The 15849-nt window shown below is 33.8% G+C and overlaps 1 protein-coding gene across 3 annotated transcripts; it reads left to right on the top strand.

The window, feature by feature from the left end:
* Positions 1 to 6550: 6550 nt before the first annotated feature.
* On the top strand, positions 6551 to 14551 carry LOC118062778 (phosphatidate phosphatase PAH1). Of its 3 annotated transcripts, XM_035076635.2 has the most exons (12): positions 6569 to 6770; positions 7223 to 8713; positions 8744 to 8848; positions 8964 to 9550; positions 9655 to 9728; positions 11860 to 11944; positions 12657 to 12743; positions 12952 to 13024; positions 13637 to 13680; positions 13784 to 13912; positions 14012 to 14110; positions 14276 to 14551. In XM_035076635.2, the coding sequence occupies exons 2-12, from the start codon at positions 7393 to 7395 to the stop codon at positions 14330 to 14332; spliced, it is 2661 nt and encodes an 886-aa protein (XP_034932526.1). In that variant the 5' UTR covers positions 6569 to 6770; positions 7223 to 7392; the 3' UTR covers positions 14333 to 14551. The 3 variants fall into 3 exon arrangements, with proteins under 3 accessions (XP_073261395.1, XP_034932526.1, XP_034932515.1); XM_035076624.2 differs by having other exon boundaries at positions 7223 to 8848; XM_073405294.1 differs by lacking the exons at positions 13637 to 13680; positions 13784 to 13912; positions 14012 to 14110; positions 14276 to 14551 and adding an exon at positions 13093 to 13609 and having other exon boundaries at positions 6551 to 6770; positions 7223 to 8848.
* The last annotated feature ends 1298 nt before the right edge of the window (positions 14552 to 15849 follow it).

The following is a 15849-nucleotide window of genomic DNA, read 5'->3' as shown; positions in this document are numbered from 1 at the left end:
TGTCAGAGATCGCGGGTAAGGGACTGGTTTGTGTGTTAGGGAAGGTATCAGCACCCCTAACACACCCTACCTGAGGTAAGCTGCTTCGTGTTCTGATGTGATTTGAAAATTTAAAATATTAATTAAATTCTTAGGCTTGAATAAATCAGTTATTAAATCCCCGAATATATGTAGAAACTTGTCCTCATATTTTCATGGAAAATACAACTTGATTTTATTTGTCCTTGAGATATTTAACCATATTTAAATTAAAAAATAATTCTTTTTATCCTTTTTTAATTTTTAATTCAATAACATAAATAAATAAAAAACAAACATACAAGCACACACAAGCATTTCTTTTTTTTCTTTTTTTTTGTTTTTATTATCACTTTCTCTTTCTCTTTTTCCTTTTCTTTTCTTTTCTTTTCTTTTCTTTTACATCATTTACAAAGTACAAAAACTCAAAACTAACAAAAATTACATTAAGCAAAAATTACATTAAACAATTCTAAAACTACAAAACAGCCATTTCAAAAATTCCTTAACAATGTTGGAACCACTTCTGTGAAGGCAAAGGACAGCAGAGCACCGACGGCGCGTCTCCCCACGCACCACCATCACTGGTGGCGCGTGGGTTCACGCGCCGCCACATGGAACACCGAAGAAACAGGGGGGTCGGTCACGTCTTCCTCTCTTCTTCCCACGCCGGCGGTGGGGTCACCGTCACCTGCAAAGACCCAAAGATACACACAAGGCAGTTGATTTTAAGTTTTTGATTTCATTTTTAGATCTGTTTTTTTTTTTCTTGCAGATCTGTCCTCTTCTTTCGCCGGCTGCAGATCGGTGATGGCCGGCTGCGGTGGCCACTGCAGGGCTGTTCTGGAGGTGGGTCTGTGGGCGCCGTGTGTCGGCTGCTACTGGAGGAACCTCCGGTGTCGATGGCGAGGAAGAGATCGGGGGGAGGTAGGGAGGCGGCTGATCTGTCGGTGCTGCTTCGCCGTTGCTGGTGACCGTCTGCTAAGGGAGAAGAAGACGATGTTGATGGCGCTGCTGTTCGGGCGCCGCTGTGGTCGTCGCTGGGTTCTTCAGTTGCGGGGAGATCGGGTGCTGCTGTGGAGGAGCTGCTGCTGTTGGAGGACGGCGTTGATGGTCCGGAGGAGGTGGAGAATGTTGCCCCGGCGCTGCTGTTCGGCCGCCGCTGGGAGAAGGAGCTGGGTCTGCGGAGACGCCGCTGGTTTGCCCAAATGATGGGCGGTTGGAAACGATGGAAATCATGGCCGAGAGAGAGAGAGATCATTCCGATGCTCTCCTGTTTGTTTAGCAAAGCCAAGGGAAAAAATAAGTGGTCGGCTCACTGGTCTGCGGGGGAAAGATGAGGGTTTTGTGGTTCTGAGATGAAGAAGGGGCTGTCGGGTTGAAAGAAAAAATTCAAAACCGACTGGGGCTGCTGTTTTGAAAGTGGAAAGGGAGGAATAAGCCGGCTCTGGTTTCTGAAGGATGAGTCGCCGAAGGAGAAGAAAGGGAGAAACAGCCGAGAGTGGGATGAGAAATGGTGGGGGTCCTTGGCTCTCTGGTTCTGGGAGAGGAAAATCCAAGGACCCCGGGGAATAAAAATTCAAAACCAGTAGGGGAGGCGCCGCCGGCTGGTTTTTTCTGAGTGAGGAGAAAAAGTGGGTTTTTAGGGTTTTTGTGTTTTTTCTGAATGTGTCAAAAATGCCCCCCCCTCATTGTAAGTGTTGGAAACCAGTATTTATAGGCAAAAAATATTGCCAAGTTTTCAAAATTGGTCCCTTAAACTTTCTTTTTTGTAAAATTTGATTTTTCTTGTTTTTTTTTTTTTTTTTTTTGTATTTTTTTGAAAACGAGCAATATCAACGTCGACTCGATGAGGAAAATCAATGATTTTAAAAACGACGCGTGAAAAGTCGAACGCGTTTGAAAATCCTTTGAAAAATTAAATTCTTTTTAGACGACGTTGAAAATGCTAAAATGACGAAAATATATTAAAAAACATATTTTTTGGATTTTCTTTGTTTTTCTCTATTTTTGGATTTTTTGAAAATATATAAAAAACATGGGTCAAAAATTGGGTAGCAACAAGATTGATGGCCCTCTTTCGTATAATAAAACATGATAGAAAAAGAGAATCCAGCAAGCAAACCTGGCCACTAATGAAAGGCACAATTGTTGTTTCATTTACAGTGGCAAGCAAAACTTGTCCTCTTCTATTGACTACATTAAAGCCACCTATTGAAGAAGCATTAGTCATAAAAAATACAGGGTTTGGACTGATTTGGTTTCTACAAACAACTGGTTCAGAAGATAGAGAGTGGAGACAATTAGATCAAAGGCAAACAAAGAAAACAAAAAAATATGTGTTTTGAAAAAGAGAGAGAGAGAGATAAGAAGTTGTGGAACTAGCCATGCTGCTAGTGTTAGCTTGCTAGGGTTGAGAATTTGAGATTTGAGAAAAAGCAAAGGGAAAAGGGAAGACTGGGACTAGGGAATATCAAGACTTAGAGTCAAAGAGTCAATAAATTTTTAAACTTTTGTCAAGCTCATAAAATTGATCTGATTTTACTGATTTGACCGAGTTTGCTGGTTTTCGAGTTTTTAACCTAATATTACATGTTATATACATTTTAACATATGATTTTACGAGTCAACTCACGACTTTAACAACATTGGATTGATGGGGATTATGTGGTGATGAGTTGTTACTAGTAACGTTAAAATGAGGTTAAGATTCCGAAAGGTTGAATCAAGTGTTTATGATATGTGTATTAGCAATAAAATGAGGTTAAGATTCCGAAAGGTTGAATAAAGTGTTCATGATATGTGTATAAGCAACAAGAATATATATGTTATCACGATAATTTGATTATGAGTTGAATATATCATCAGAGGCCCAACTTTTAAGAATAATGGTAGCCTATAAGAATTTAGAATTCTATCTTTTCCTTTATAGATATCCTAAGGAAAGAAGCACTGTTTAGTGACCTGGACAGAGAAGATTGCTGAAATTTCAGTAGGAACTAGAAAACATATATCATAATTGTATGATTTATGTAATGTATATGAATGTGTTAAATAACGAATTAAATTTAACCATGAGATCAAAATGATAACATGGATTACTGATATTAAATGTAAAAAAAAATAAATCATTCTCTTTTCTTAAATTAAAGGCTCGAGGTATCTTATAACATTTATATTTTACGTGGTGTTACAAAAAATCTTGGTTGATACTAATACCAAACACCAAAATTGTCAATATTAGTGTTGGTATATTCCATTCAATGAGTGGAGTTTCATTTGGTGTTCTTTTACCTTCAAATTGCATGAGAAAGTAGATTTGAACATAAGAAGTTTTTGGGTTTCAAGTTAATTTTTTTTTATTTTTTTTTGGATTGGATTTTGGGTTATTTAAAGGCATAAACAGGTTTGCTGAGGTCTCTAGGTTGTTTTTTTAAGCATTTTTAGGGTAAAAAAAAAAATGATTGTAAATAGATTTTTTGTTGTAGAATACCCTTTTCCCTAATTTTTTGGTGACCCTTCAATCGTTGGACTCAGGCTGCAGACAATACATCATTTGTAACATTTTTTTAAAAAAAGACATTGAGAGAGTGGAGACTTTTTTTTATATATATAAAAAGCATACAATGTGTTGTTTGCCCTCAACTATCAGGAAAAATATAAAAGAAGGCCTAGCTTGCATGTGGGGCTAGCCTAAGCACCCAGCCTATTTGTTTTTTTTTTTTTGTTATTTAATGTATTTTTCAGTTATTAAAAAAGCATGTTATTCTTTTTTATTTAAAGGTCTCTTTTTATTATTTAATTTTTAAAAAATAGACTTGCTTTTGTTATTTCAATCTCGCATGCATGTCTTATATGTTCTTAAAAGAAAAATGTTATACGATACAAAAGAGTCTCATGTGTCTGACTATCATATAATTAAATGAAAAGATTTTAGAAAAAAATTAAATCTAATTAGGTGCATGAGCTAGATTGTAGGTTTGACAGGTTAAACTTGAATTTTTTTTATTTTTTTTTTAATTGAATATTTCTTTTTATCAATCTCATCACTCATCATTTGGTTGACTGAAAATTAATCTTCATAGTTTGTTACGATTTTTTTTTTATGGGGATATCATAGTTTTATGACCTAAATTGCGAGTTTAGATGGTTGGCTTAATAAAACTCAAGTTAATCCTGTTGTTGTTGTCCTAATTTTTTTTAATATCGTTTAATACACCATCGTCTCATGTTGTTTGATCACATTTTTGAATTCATGATTAGTTTTTATTTTTTTCTCTTAAAAAACATGTTAGCGGTGCTTAAATTTTTTTGACATTCAAAAAAAAATTTAACCCAACTCATGGTATAGCGCGAGTTAATGATCTGGTTGCTTCTAAATGCTAACAAAAAACTTTATAATGTTAAAATTATTTTTAAGTATTTATTTTTGTAAATAGTTTTTAAAACTATCTAAGAATAATAAATCATTAATTACCAAATCTTTGTTATTGTGAAAAAAAATTACATTCATCTACAACGTTTTTATGTTTTTTTACTTCTCTAGTAAAAATGTGCTAGATTTTATCAAAAGAACAAAGCAAAAGACAACGAGGGCAATGGATCATTTGAAAAAAATAGGTGTTGATGAATATTTTTGGAATATGTTTTTCATTATTAATTTTAAAAATATTTGATTTTGCACTCTTTTATTTGTTTTTGCATTTTTTTATGATTTGAATTTTTATTTTTAAAAACAATTTCAAACACAAAAAAAATTTAACTTCTAAAATTAAATTTAATTTCAATAATTCCAAACAACCTTTTAGTATCTTTATGTAGGGTGACCGGTCATATCTTTTTAAATTTCTAATAAGAATATATAATATTTTACCATAAAAAATTATTACACTTTAATATTTACTAAGGTATCGTTTGTTTGCTAAAAAATAGTTTTTTTTAGAAAATGAATTCCAGAAAAGTGAATTATTTTTTGATATTTGGTAATATAATGAAAAATAAGTTGGAAAACACTTTCTAGTGTTTGGTTATGTTATGGAAAATAAGCTGGAAAATAAGCTAGAAAATAACTTATTAATGTTTTATTTTTCAAGTTTATTAAAATAATAAAAAATAAATCTTACAAGTTAAAAAGTTGAATGAGAATTAAATTGAAATAAAATATAATTTCATAAATTATCTCAAATAAAATAAATAATAATCAAAATAATATAGATCAAATCTAAAATATAAAAAATTAAAAGATGAAGAAATTATAATAATACTAATTAACATTTTTATAAATTATTTCAAATAAAATAAGTAACAATCAAAAGAATGAGGACCAAATTTGATAGATGAAAAATTTCAATTAAAATGATAAGGGAAAATTATATAACAATTATAAAAATAAGGATCGAAGTTAATATAAAAATTAAATTCTAAAGGATAAATTGAAAAACAAATATTCAAACAAACTATATTATAAATTTGATATAATTAGCAAATAATATTATATTTTTAATTTTTTCACAATTACCAGAAAGTGTTTTCTGCCCAAAATAAAAGGAAAATACTTTTTCTGGTAACCAAATCAAATTTGTTTTGACCGGAAAGTGTTTTTTATTGACCAAAAGTATTTTTCCGTTGACTAACTTTTTTAATGATAAATAAATATAAAAAAATTTAAAAAATAATTTATTAAAAAATCTCTTTTCAAAAACAAACCCACTAAGTAGCTTTGATATCCCTTAAAGCAAGGAAAAACAAACAATAAAAGGAGTTTACTGAAAGTCAAAGTTCTTGAAGATAAAGAACACCATAAAAAGATACCAAATATTCGATTTTTTATTTATTAAAATCTTATTTTCCAAAAACTATTGCAATCTTTTTTTATATGTAAAAACTAAAAAAGCTTATTAATATCAAACAAAAAAAAATTATTCTCTTTCAAATGAGAAAACTAGAAAAGCATAACAATGCTAAATAGAAAAAAATAAAAAAATCCCTAAACTAAATAATTACTATAAATATTTGATTTTTTAAAAAACTGCATTAAAAAATATATACTTTTCACAAAAAAAAAATATTTTTGAGAATTTTAAATTTAAATTCTAGATTTAAGTTTTCTATAGAAGTCATTAGATACATTGAGAGTTACCATTTTCTTTCTCATATTAATAAAAAAACTTATTATAAAAATTACTCATAAATCCTAAAATTCTATAATTTCGAGAATTTCTTAAATTCATGTGGTTAGAAAAGATGTCAAATCCACGATTATATAATATTATAATTTCTCTTATCTAATAAATACTGTTGACTTCGACAGCAACGAGGCGGTGGTCCGGCGACAGCCTCATTCAAATCAAGAGACGTCTATCTACCGGCTTACCATAATAACTCACTCGAAAAACAAAACTAAATATTAAATTAAACACAAATTCCTGAAAATACCCCGACTCTTATCGTCTTATAACTCATCATCCAAGGGACCATCCTCGTAATTTAAATGAAAATACAGACCCACTGCACAATTTCAAGTCAGGATTACCTATTTATTGACTGGACATGTCGATTTTTCTGAATTCTTTTTCCAACTTAGTATTCTTTGCTTTCCTAAAAAACAAAATAAAAGAAATTATATAAATCCTCCAAAAACAAGTCTAGACTTCGAAGCCGCCAAGAATGTTATCTGTAAAAGGACATTGAACACAAGAGAAAAGAAGAAGAAGAAGAAAAATTCGAAAATTAAATAAACTTCTGCGATACAGGTAATAATTTTTAACTGCTCAAATTGGCTCCATTTTTTCTCGAGCTGTGAGATTGATTGATTCTAAGGAGACCCTTTTTTTTTTTTTTCACAAATTTTGAATCTGTAAGTTCATTTCAAGAATTTTTCTGTAGCTTTATTTTCCTTCTTTCTTTTTTTAACTTGATTGCCTGCTGTAGTTTTAGTTTTTAATTATATTTGATTTGTTTAATTGGAGGGAGAATCAAATTTTATGTTTCGTTCGGCTGCGGAGAAATCGATGAATTTTGGAATCTTTTTAGTTATTCAAGATTCTTTCTTTGTGATTGTTAACGGAGTTGTTTTTATGCCATTTTTATTTCTCAATAGCCAAAATCCAAATGGAAAATTGGATTATATGCTCCTTCAAGGGATTTTTTTTTGTTTTTGTTAGTTTATGCTTTATTTACTTGGAATTTATTAAATTGAATGCAGATTCTGCATAATAAAAGAACATTTATCATTCCATTCCTTGGAGGGAATTATGCATATTCGATTTTATCGGAATCTTGAATTGAAAAGAGAATAAAGAAGATCAGGCAGTGATCTTAAGGAGGATTTATTGGCACATTGTGATTCTTGAGGTTATCAGTGGATTTGACCAGATGAATGTTGTTGGGAAAGTAGGTAGTTTAATTTCTCAGGGTATGTACTCAGTTGTGACCCCTTTTCATCCTTTTGGCGGGGCTGTGGATGTGATTGTGGTACAGCAGCAGGATGGGACATTTCGAAGTACCCCATGGTATGTTCGATTTGGTAAATTTCAGGGTGTTCTTAAGGGAGCAGAGAAGATTGTCCGCATAAATGTCAATGGTGTTGAAGCGAATTTTCACATGTATCTTGATAATTCAGGCGAAGCTTATTTCATAAAGGAGGTTCAGCCTGGTAAAGGAAGTGAGGCAAATGGGGTGATAAAGGATTCTAATAGCATGACAATGTCAAATGAAGGTGTCAGTGTTGGTTTTAGTGATGTCAGTGATAACAATGTTGTTGGAATATCTAGGCTTGGGCATAGTGTTTCTGATTCTAGGGTGATTCAGTTGCGAGAGGAAGAGAATTCATCAGGTGCAGCCCAACTTCAAAGGGCAGAATCTGATGGTGACCGCAGGTATTATGATTTTCAAGATGAGCAAGCCTCTATGGATGATTCAGTTGAGTTATCAGAGTATGCTTCTGATATATACAATGGTTTAGATGGTGAGCATCCTGCTGTTTCACAAGGTTCAGATTCAGAAGTGATCTTGGTGAGCGTGGATGGTCATGTCCTGACAGCCCCTGTATTGGAATCAGAACAGAATACCGAGAGTGTGCAATTATGCATCCCTCAGTTCCATCTGGGCCCAGGTGATGACACTGAGGAGTTTAATTTAGGTGATGATGCATGGGCTGCTGATTACATCACTAAGCTAAATGCATCTGTGTCTAATTTTGCATCTGATAATGCTTACAGTGTAAATAATGGTGATAATGCTCGCCAACCGGAAGTTTCTGAAGGTGACAAGGAGCTTTTATGTCAAAGTCAAGAAATTCAGGACATTCCTAGGTCAGAAGGAGATCTTCTGGTGCATTCAGATGCATCTGTTAGGATAAATAGGGAAGAGGTTTTCAAAAGCTGCTTGGCGTTACCGGAAATGGCCAAACCAGGTGGAATTGCTGATCCCGAGGAAACAGATACTTCACCTGAGGTGCAAAAAGATTCACATGAGGAGTCTCCTTGTAGTCCTCCAGCAGTTGATCAAACTACTAATGGAGATCTTGTTGAACTCACAGATAATGGCTGTAATTCTGATTCTAGTGGCCTCCATGGATCACCTACTGTGGAGGTTGAGCTCAAAGCAGCAGAGAAAAATGCTTCAAGGACAGAACATATAGGTGCTGACAGCACATGTACTTCTGTTAGAATTGGTAACAGTTCAGATGAGAAGGGTGAAGAGTCTTATCACATGTCCACAGTAGGTGAAGAGTTGGATAATAGCCTGCAAGGACCTGTTCCTGAAGACGAGTCCAGTAAAAGCGAGACTGTGAAACCACAAATAGAGTGCGAAGCTTGTTCAAGCAAAGGTAAGAGTTAATTGTTGTCTTCTGAATCTTGAAGTCAGTAACTGTAGTTTGAGCTTGGTCTATGTAGAGTGTGAAGCTTCTGTTTTACCTTTTTCTTTCATCCTAACTTTTGTAGGGTTTGAGATCTCCCTCTGTGGAAAGGAACTCCATTCAGGTATGGGCTTGGAGTCTGCTGCTGAAGTGTTTGTAGCACATCGCATATCTGCTGAGGAATTTAAAAACTCTGCAACATCAATTATCAGGAATGAAAATTTAATAATCAGATACAGAGAGAAGTACTTCACGTGGGAAAAGGCTGCTCCTATTGTGCTTGGAATGGCTGCATTTGGTTTGGATTTACCTGCTGAGCCCAAAGATGCAATTCCTGTGGAACTGGATGAGACACTTGAGCAAAGGGATGATGATGCTGGGATTACTTCCGCACCATCTAGCCGCAGATGGAGGCTTTGGCCAATCCCATTTAGAAGGGTTAAGACAATCAGTAACTCATCAAGTGAAGAGTTATTTGTTGATTCTGAATCTGGAGTGCAAAACTCAAATGTTGAATCAACTTCAGCATCCTGTGGTGGTTCTGAGTCTCCTCACAAGCAGTTTTTAAGGACAAATGTTCCAACTAGTGAGCAGATAGCATCATTGAATCTGAAAGATGGTCAAAATTTGATAACATTCAGTTTCTCTACTAGGGTTCTAGGTACACAACAGGTTGGTTCATATGTAGCATATAAAATCTTAAAATATAAAAATGATAGCAATTAGCAATTCATGCTACCCGATTTCAGCTGCTAAGTAACATTCAGTTTTAACAGGTTGATTGTCATATCTACTTATGGAAGTGGAATGCGAGGATAGTGATTTCAGATGTGGATGGAACAATTACCAGGTAAGGCTCTGACATCCCAGCATGAATTACATTACTTGAATTTTGGATGCTGCAGCTTGCTTAAATTTAATGAGGCTATAACAACTGGAAGCTTGAAACACCTCAACAAATATTCCAACACACACGGCAACCACTTGTTTATCCATACAATCCACACGGCAACAAGAAGTTAATACTAGTGCAAAAAAATAAAGAGATAGGGAAGAGAGATTGCACATGGATTTTATAGTAGTTTGACACTAACCACCCACTCCACTTCCCAAGCGGTAAGCTTGGGCTTCCACTATCACTCACGTCCTATTTCATGGGTTAGGCCAACGAATCCTTTTGCAGGTTCAAGATTCAAACCCTTACAATTGATTCTTTTTACACTGGGATTAAGATCAAATCCAACCAATCTTTTTAATGGACAAAGATTGAAACCAACCGCTTTCCACAACTCAAGGACAAACCATAGGTGGTTTTTTCCAGATATATATACCGGAACCTAAACAAGCTCACACAAAAGCTCACAACCAAGTTATAGGACCATTTACACTTTAACAATAAGTTTCACTATAAAAGAATGAAAACAACACACATAAGAATAGATTACAAAGAAATTCTCAAGTCTTGGTAGGTGTAATCTAATTCTTTTTACATGAGGTAGGAGGTGCAATCAATGTGTAAGAGAATAATCAAGAGTAAGCTCAAAGTAGAAAGAATATGATTATGTAAGAATAGGAATTATAGCCCAATGATTGCAACAATCTTATAAGTGTAAGGAGAGGTCTATTTATAGGAAAAAGTGGCTAGTTATCCGTTTAGAGTAAGAGAGAATTGGCCAAGAATTTTGAATTTTGGAAGTCTGGTATACCACATGGTTCAAGCAAGATGATATAAAAAATATGTCATCCATGAAGTGAGGGTGGCTGCATAGTAAGAGATTTGAAGTGCTTAACTTGTTTGTCCTAGTTGGCAAAAAAGAGATAAGGTTATTTCCAATTCAAATATTGGTGTAAGAACAAGGTAATTCCAATTTTGGTATATAGACAAGCTAGGTACAACTCTCACACACTTGAGCACAAGATACAGAACAATTTCAAATCACTCAAATGATAAGGAGGTCAGTCACAATGCAAGGAATAACATTTGGTATACCACAGGTCTTAAGGAAAACTTTATTTGGCATGGTTGTTTATTTTACCGGTTGTCTTTGGAATACTGTACCCGGTATGGTTGACTTGTATATATGTGACATGCCATTTGGTTTATATGAGGCCTTTGGAATTTGTGTGGTATAGCCATTTGGTGTACCAGAGGTCTCAGGCTTTTTAGGTGTGGACACGAGGTGTTTTAGTGAATTTTGTTGCCAAATTTTCTAGGTTGTCTTTTGGGTATAGGAAGTTGATTTCTAGAGTTAAATTAGTCCATAAAAAGACTTGAGCCACATTTGACAACCACCTAAGACTAATCTTGAAGCATGATATTCCACCAATTTAGTTATATGTTATGCTCAACTTCAAGACGTATCAATCATCATTCTTGAGAAGTTATACATAATAATGTACCTATAGCAACACAACGTCCAGGGAATGATCAATAACCAATTATTAGTTTAATTCATCAAAACTATGAGCAATGGATACCCTTGGACTACCAACAACTTTATCATATCTTGGCTTGTGTACTTTATCCTAATCTTAAGTTCACCAGTCATGTGTCAACCTGTAACCATCAGCTGAGCAATTCTTGTGGGCATCATGTTTTTGAATGTATCATTAAAATTGACTGAATTGTGGAGACTTAATGCAATGAGTTTGGGCATGGTCTTCGCCAATTTTGAATGTGTTTCTCTCTGTGCTAGATCTTAATGAAATTACATTACGAAACCTTTCATCACTTTCTGAATGGAGTCTAGTCTTACTGTCTCAAGCTAACATGGCACGGTTAAGGTGACAAAACAGAAAATTTTATTTCTCATGGGAATAAAAAGCTCATCCTCCATTATTAATTTTATAATAAAGCATCCACAAGCATTCTTAGCAATGGTTTTACAGTACAAACTGATCAACTGTAAACTATTTTCCTCTATGGTTTTCAGTTAATCATAGATTTGATTTTGGGGTATTAATTTGATAATTCTTGCCAGGTCTGATGTTTTGGGTCAATTCATGCCCCTGGTTGGAAAGGATTGGACACAATCTGGAGTTGCTAAACTTTTTTGTGCCATTAAGGTATTATTTTCCTTGTGATATTGCTAACCAGTGGTTGCTAAATTTATTTGCAAAATGATTCTTCAATGCTCTGCCAATGTGTAACTATATTAGCTGTACGCCTCTGAAAGTGAAGAAGACTGCCTTTCCTTTTGTTCTGTATGGATTAAAGTATTTTGGCTAAATGAATTTCTTAATGTGGTATAAGAACATTCATGCTACGTGTCATCATCTAATGTCGAGCAAAACTGAGCATCAATCTCAAACTACCATGGGTCTGCTACATGGATCAATTATTTGGGCCAAACCTATTTAAGAGCAAAAACGAGGCATAACATCTGCTTACCCCTTTATAATCCTCTTTCTTTAGTCGATCCTCCTTATGTTAGATTGAATTTCTTTGTTGTTTGTTTATTTTGTAGGCAGAAATTCTAAATATCAATTTTTAGAGGGACATATTTCATGCATATATGGCTTGCTACTTCAATCAGTAATAGTGAACAGTGAAAAGTAATTCATGCAGACAGCACATACTTGCCAATTAAGCTTTAGTAATTTAATCTGTTGATTCTTCTGTTAACTTGCATTTTTTTTCACAACAAATGCTATCGGTAGGAATGGTGGTTGGACTTGTTCCATGTTTTATTTCATTGAATTGCAGCTGGCATGTTTATGAACAAATAGGTTTTTTCCAGTAAATGGACATCAAATATTGAATTCCGCATTTCTGCAGGAGAATGGATATCAGCTATTGTTTCTGAGTGCACGTGCAATTGTTCAGGCGTATCTAACCAGAAGTTTCCTTTTCAACGTAAAGCAGGTATAAATGTTATTTGGGTTTATTGTTTCCTTGTTTACTTATTGTTTCATGGATGATATCACATCATTGGCTCCTGGTCACTGTCTGTACCCTGTTGTGCAGTCTGTCTCTTCTGTTGCTTTAGACTGGGTTTTGCAGAGGTTATAGTTATGATGCTGCTCTATTGCACTGCATTTTACTGATTAGTGAATTTTTATTCTGCTTACAGGATGGAAAAACCCTACCAAATGGACCTGTTGTTATTTCACCTGATGGATTGTTTCCCTCATTGTACCGGGAAGGTAAGGTCTTTTTAAAAATTATCCGTTCTATGGAATTGCTTGGTCTTCAAATTAATTTCTTGATACAGGCACTGATGATTCCAGCTTCATAAAGAGGAAATCCTGGAATTTACCAAGGCTAAATGTTGAAATATGTATATGTTTGTGCGGTGCACTTAAATGGGTTTTAAAGTGCACGAATCCACTACAAATGGACATCAAGGACAGCATTGCATATCTTGTTTTTCCAAAGTGAAAGAGAAGAATAGCTAAGATAAAAGAAAAGTAAAAATAAAATGAATTTTTCCTTTTTTGCGACTAATAAAGTATCTGCACTTTCAGATGTGGCTAACTGTACATTTTAGTTAAGTTACTTCGAGAATATGCATCTTATGAACCTTGCTCCGGTGAGCCACCAGCATTTGAGAGCATGCAGCAGTTGGTCCTTTCACAATTGCATCATTGACCCGCTGGTGGAAAATTCTTATTACTTTGTGATTTTAATTTGTATCCAGGCTGCCAGCTTGACTTAGTCTGCATCTCCTATGTACTTGATATTCCACATCTTTTTTCCCATTTAAATGATATTCTGACTCCTCTCTGAAATTTGTTCTTGCATTGCATGGTTATCAGTCATAAGAAGAGCTCCTCATGAGTTCAAGATTGCGTGCCTAGAGGTAATCCTAAAAGGGAAAACCACCATGGACATAGAATCTCTTTTATTAAGCATTTGCATTTCATCCCAAACTTACAGTATGCCCTGAATTTCATGTTCCGTAGGACATTAAAAGACTCTTTCCTTCTGATTACAACCCGTTCTATGCGGGCTTCGGGAATAGAGATACCGATGAGCTTAGTTACAGGAAAATTGGGATTCCGAAGGGCAAAATTTTTATTATAAACCCAAAGGTTTGGATTTTTATTACTGACATTCCTTTTTGGTGGTCTTCCATCTGCGATTTACTTCCTTTTCTTTTTGATTGGTAATAAGTTCTCATAAACTGACAGGGTGAGGTGGCCATTAGTCATCGCATCGATGTGAAGTCCTACACATCATTACACACGCTGGTCAATGATATGTTCCCCCCTACATCGTCAGCTGAGCAGGTAAGCATTCTCAAGTGAACTTTAAGAACACATTGTGCTGTTTGAAAAGGGTGAAAATAAAAGAAATAAAAAAAGTGTCAAGACAGGATGAGTGTTTGTTTAAATGCCCAAAATTCTGTTTTACTCCACAAATATCTTGAATGACCTCGACTCATATATCTGCAGGAAGATTATAACTCATGGAATTTTTGGAAGGTGCCATTGCCCGAGATTGAGTTCTAGTCTATGCCTTACAGAGAGATGGTTCCCTCGTCACTAACAGGATGAAAAGTGGATTGAAATGTCCACGAAAGTACAGATACGATCAAGATTCTTCCATTTGTTCCAATTTCATAGCCAGAAGTATGATTCGTAAGCAATTCATCTTGTATTGGAAGTAAGAGGTGCTCGAAAAAAGCCCCTTATTAATAATAATAAAAAGCTTCTGTAATTTTGATGATAGTGTTTTTCCATGGTCGCTTTTTGAGTTGCAATCGGAAATGGCTCTTGCATTATTTGTGGTCTTCTCTTTCACATTCCATGTTTAGGAGAGAGGCTCATGATATATGTCCTTGGGGCAGGAGGATTGGGCTAGATGAACGAGTAAAACTAGTAGGTAAATGGGATCTTGTTTTGTGTTTTTTTTTTTTTTTTATTTTTTAAATAAAACTCTTTTCAAATAAATTTTAATGAAAAAAGGTTACTTATTGTAAAAATTCTCTCTATCTTTTCATGCTAGATATTTTAATAAATTGGGTTGGGTTTCAGTTCTGATGAAATTATTTAATAAAAAAATAGATTGGAAAGTGGTCATATGCAAAGATAATTAAGAGCAATTAGACTTATAGGGACATATTTGAGAATTGAGACTATGATTATAATGTATAAATAAATCGAGCTAATTTCCTCTTATTTACGGGCAAAATATTTCCTCCCGTTATAAGTATTTGACACATAAACTAAATTATTTTAATTGAAAACAAATCGAGAAATGTTTCCAATGGTAGAAAAGTTGAAACAAATGAGATTCTTATGAGAATAACTAGCACGAACAAGTCAAATCGTATTCCATAAAGAGAATTGGCATCCAAGTTTCCAAATTATTGACCAAGAATATATAGAGGGTGTGCTTTTATTAAAGTCATGGTAATAATAAATTGCTTGTTCATGTAAAAAAAAAAAAAAAAAAAAAAAGAAGCTATCAACTTATTTTCAAATACACCATATTAAACTCAACATTTTCTACATGTCGATTAAAATTACATTTCAATATAGTATTAAATGAATTTTTTTTATATTTTTAAATTATTTTGATATGCTGATGTTAAAAATAATTTTTTTAAAATATAAAATTATTATTTTAATATATTTTCAAACTAAAAAGTTTTAAAAATAATAAAAATGATCATACTTTTAAAATATATTTTTTTATTATCGTAAACAGATGTAAACCAGTTATATATTCTTGATGAGGAGAGATTTCTTTATCATATCAATAAGAAGATTTTTTTTTTTATCACAATAAAAAAAGTCTACAATGATAAATATAGGTTCAAAACCGTAGTCTAATCATTTAATTAAAGATTATTATGTATGCTCGTACTCCGTAAGAGCACATGCGAGACGAGAGAGGTGCGGCCAAGCAGTCACCAATAAGCGGAGCCATAACTTTGCACAGCTACATGCATTCTTCAGGAATATAAAAATAAATAAATAGTTTTTCATTAACAGAAATAGAAAATGAAAGTCAAAGTCTGTGG

Source organism: Populus alba, chromosome 16 (genome assembly GCF_005239225.2).
Source record: "Populus alba chromosome 16, ASM523922v2, whole genome shotgun sequence".
Classification (NCBI taxonomy): Eukaryota; Viridiplantae; Streptophyta; class Magnoliopsida; order Malpighiales; family Salicaceae; genus Populus; species Populus alba.
This window is presented reverse-complemented; position numbering and strand designations above follow the sequence as displayed.

Coding starts and splice junctions, on each gene's coding strand:
- LOC118062778 (XM_035076624.2), top strand. CDS start 7,393: ATGAATGTTGTTGGGAAAGTAGGTAGTTTAATTTCTCAGGGTATGTAC. Junction 9,729..11,859: donor GTGGATGGAACAATTACCAG/GTAAGGCTCTGA, acceptor AATTCTTGCCAG/GTCTGATGTTTTGGGTCAAT. Junction 14,111..14,275: donor CTACATCGTCAGCTGAGCAG/GTAAGCATTCTC, acceptor ATATATCTGCAG/GAAGATTATAACTCATGGAA.